The 3,042-nt window shown below is 35.4% G+C and overlaps 1 protein-coding gene across 1 annotated transcript in view; it reads right to left on the bottom strand.

The window, feature by feature from the left end:
- Positions 1–131: 131 nt before the first annotated feature.
- The window catches only part of LOC107299207 (dickkopf-related protein 3-like), a 26,543-nt gene continuing 23,632 nt past the window's right edge, over positions 132–3,042 (bottom strand). The window contains exon 6 of the mRNA XM_015828572.2: positions 132–1,632. Within this exon, the coding sequence (XP_015684058.2) occupies positions 1,407–1,632 (226 nt within the window). The 3' untranslated portion in view covers positions 132–1,406. The remainder of the gene's footprint in view (positions 1,633–3,042) is intronic.

Below are 3,042 nucleotides of genomic sequence, written 5' to 3'. Positions count from 1 at the left end.
AGAGGGGTTTCTTTTTCTTTTTGAAAATGCTATCTAATTTATATCAGTCAAAGGTTTTGGTAAACTTTCCATGCCAGATGCTGTTTACAACCATGAACATGCAAATAAAACATTTGTTCATTCTATTGTTACTTTAATCACACTTTGAAATTTATTGTAATAGTCAAAATACAGGATTGTTTTGCAAGAAATTCTTATGTAAATGGAAGAAAAGCCTTTTGAATTGACTTCCAAATGTTTCTTTGCTGGTGGATCTTAAATTGTCATGAATACTTGCAGCCAATTGTGGAAGGATGTCACAGGTATTTTGAGTATGTGAAGATTTATTCTGCACAGATGTCAGTGCTGCACAAGATTTGAACAGTTTGTGATTAATTTCTTTTCCAATTCATGTGTATATATATATTCAGGGAAAACATGAACAGTTCATAGTGAGGCCTTTGAGATAACAACCAAAGGTTGGGGAATAGAGACAGATGTGGTAGAGAAGGCCAGTATGCACATTCATTCCTACAATGTTTGAAACTGTCACTCCAACAAAATTTTGACCAGAACTCCAATATATTCTTAAGGATTAGACAATGCTGCTAAAAATGTTAAAAACAGATTTATATGGTATAGTAAGATGGTTATTTAAAAGAAAATCAAGAGCTCTAACCTTCCAGTATTCAGACACACGCACCCCAAAAAAGAAACTACTGTAATTGCATTTTCCCCCTTCATGGGGCTGTACTTAAATTTGAGAATACTGTGGAAAAGTTATACATCCTAAAACTCTCGAACACTTTTTATATTTGCGTATGTGTGTGTATATACAACACATATATACAGACAGCATGAACTCATGTTTTACACATCTATTGCCAACAGGAGAGTTTCAACTTTATTGCAGTACCTGTTCATCGAAAGCCTATTTCAGGCATATGTTCAGGAAATGTTCATTCCAAACCAAGTTCTGCAGCTCATACACTATCACTTCCACCAGGTGTAGTCAATATAACTAATTCAAACAGACTCTCCTGATATGCTCTGCATATACTAGACACCAATCTCCTGTAGGTTCTAGTCACAAAGTACATAGCATCCTTCAGTATTGTTGAACTTTAAGAAGCAAAAAATAGCTGGATTTTTTTAAAAGGAGCTATATATACCAGAAATACATAACTCAAACCACCAGTCTTAAATTGAACCCTAATTCTTAACCAGCTCAAAACAGTAAAAATGTAGGGATCTCTACCCATTATATTTAGCTTGAGCTTTAGAAGAGTAATCTATTTTCATGAATCTATGCAGTGGAGTTAACTGCATTTCTATGCAGCAAAGAGGAAGTCCAGTTATACCGTGTGTGTATGATAACTCTTGAAATACCAATAATAGTGCACGTATGATCAGTTAACTTGCTAGACTTATATTTCCTCTCCAAAAAAGTCACTAGCCATAGCTAATTTCCCTGAATCAGCCACTTCATCTTCCAGTTCTTTCTGCACTTCTTTGATCAGTCTCTCTTCATATTCACCAGGAATATCTTGGGTTACAAAGTCCAGAAGCGATAATTCATCTGCTAGTAATTGGTTTTTGTCCTCACTTTGGGTCTTGTTCAACGATGATTCACAAAGAGATTCGCTGCTGTGACTGGAAAAAACAAATTCCAAGTTTCAGCATCAGTTGGACAAATATGTATATGATTAAAAATTACACGTTTCAACGTACCTACATTTAAACAGTCTGACAACATTTACACTGGCTTATGTCCTTTAAATGTTCTTTTTACAGTTCAGACATCAACCTTTTAATCGTGAGTACATGTCAATGAAACCTGAACATGAATTAGCAATTGGACTTGTGTTATGATTTAAAGCACAGAAAGGAAGCAACACAGAGAGCCTGGTTTTTTTTTAATTCTTTCCAGCCTCTTAATAAAAGCTCTGCTTTGGTTCATGTACAGTAGTGGCCAAAATTGTGGATACCTTTTGGGAGAAGTGTATTTTTGAGGTTTGATGGCTAATAACACCGCTTTTTTTTTAGATTAGTACCATAAAATTATATATCAATGGAAAGATAATTTAATCAAGAATGTAATGCAACATAGTTTGTTCAATTATCTGTACTGTATTTTATGAAAAGTTATAGCTAAATAACCAGAAAAGGGAAGCACAACTTGCTTAGGTTGATATCAGGTAGCTTTCCTTCATCTGATTGTAGCCAATGAGCATGAGTGTTTAGAGAGCCAGTCAGGTGTCATCTTGTTTTGGCAATGAGCCAATCAGATCACAGTAGGATTCAGTTATTGATGTCACGTATTGAAGCTGAGAGGAGGACATCTGTCAGTGTGTTATGTGATCACTATCAAACTGGTTGGGGTTTTTTGTGTTCTTTCATTTAGTGAGCTTGTAAAACATAATAAAATTACAGTAACGGTGCAAAGAGTTGACTGGTTGCACAGAAAGAGATGTAAAATAATATTATTAAGAGAAGAAGGCTACAGTTAAAAAAAAGAAATTAGAAGAAAAATTGGTGGAAACTTAACCAAAGGTGGCATTTCTACTGTACACTTTTCCCAAAAGGTTTCCACAATTTTGGCCACTACTGTAACTAAGTGGGGCCTAGCAATATTCTGTGCTTTTCTCTAAAGGATGAATTGGGGGGAGTTCAGATTTTTTAATTCGGCAGCTTTTAGTCTTACATGGCCCACTTCATCCCTGTCTTGACAACCCATATCTGCAAATAATCATCCATCCTGAAAAGCTGAATTGCATGACAATAAGCTACCCAATGAAAACTGCATCCATCAATTATGGTCCTTATTAAATCTCAGTGCAGCAATTCAGAGACTGATCTGTTTACTTCATAGGATAACAGGCAATGGCTCATTTTTAACAAGAAGGAAAGAGAAATCTCCAGTCTCTGCCATACTCTTCTTGACACCTTGTTTTATATTTTATCACATGTTACATACTCCTGATTAGGATCAGCAGAGATTCAGCTGCATTTTCATGATACTTGTTGGCATCAGGATGAGGTAATGTAAGCTATTATGTTGGT

The sequence above is a fragment of the Protobothrops mucrosquamatus genome, unplaced genomic scaffold (assembly GCF_001527695.2).
Source record: "Protobothrops mucrosquamatus isolate PMUCROS unplaced genomic scaffold, P.Mucros_1.0 scaffold4671, whole genome shotgun sequence".
Lineage (NCBI taxonomy): Eukaryota > Metazoa > Chordata > Lepidosauria > Squamata > Viperidae > Protobothrops > Protobothrops mucrosquamatus.
Note: the sequence above shows the minus strand (reverse complement) of the source record. Positions and strands in the feature narration are given on the sequence as shown.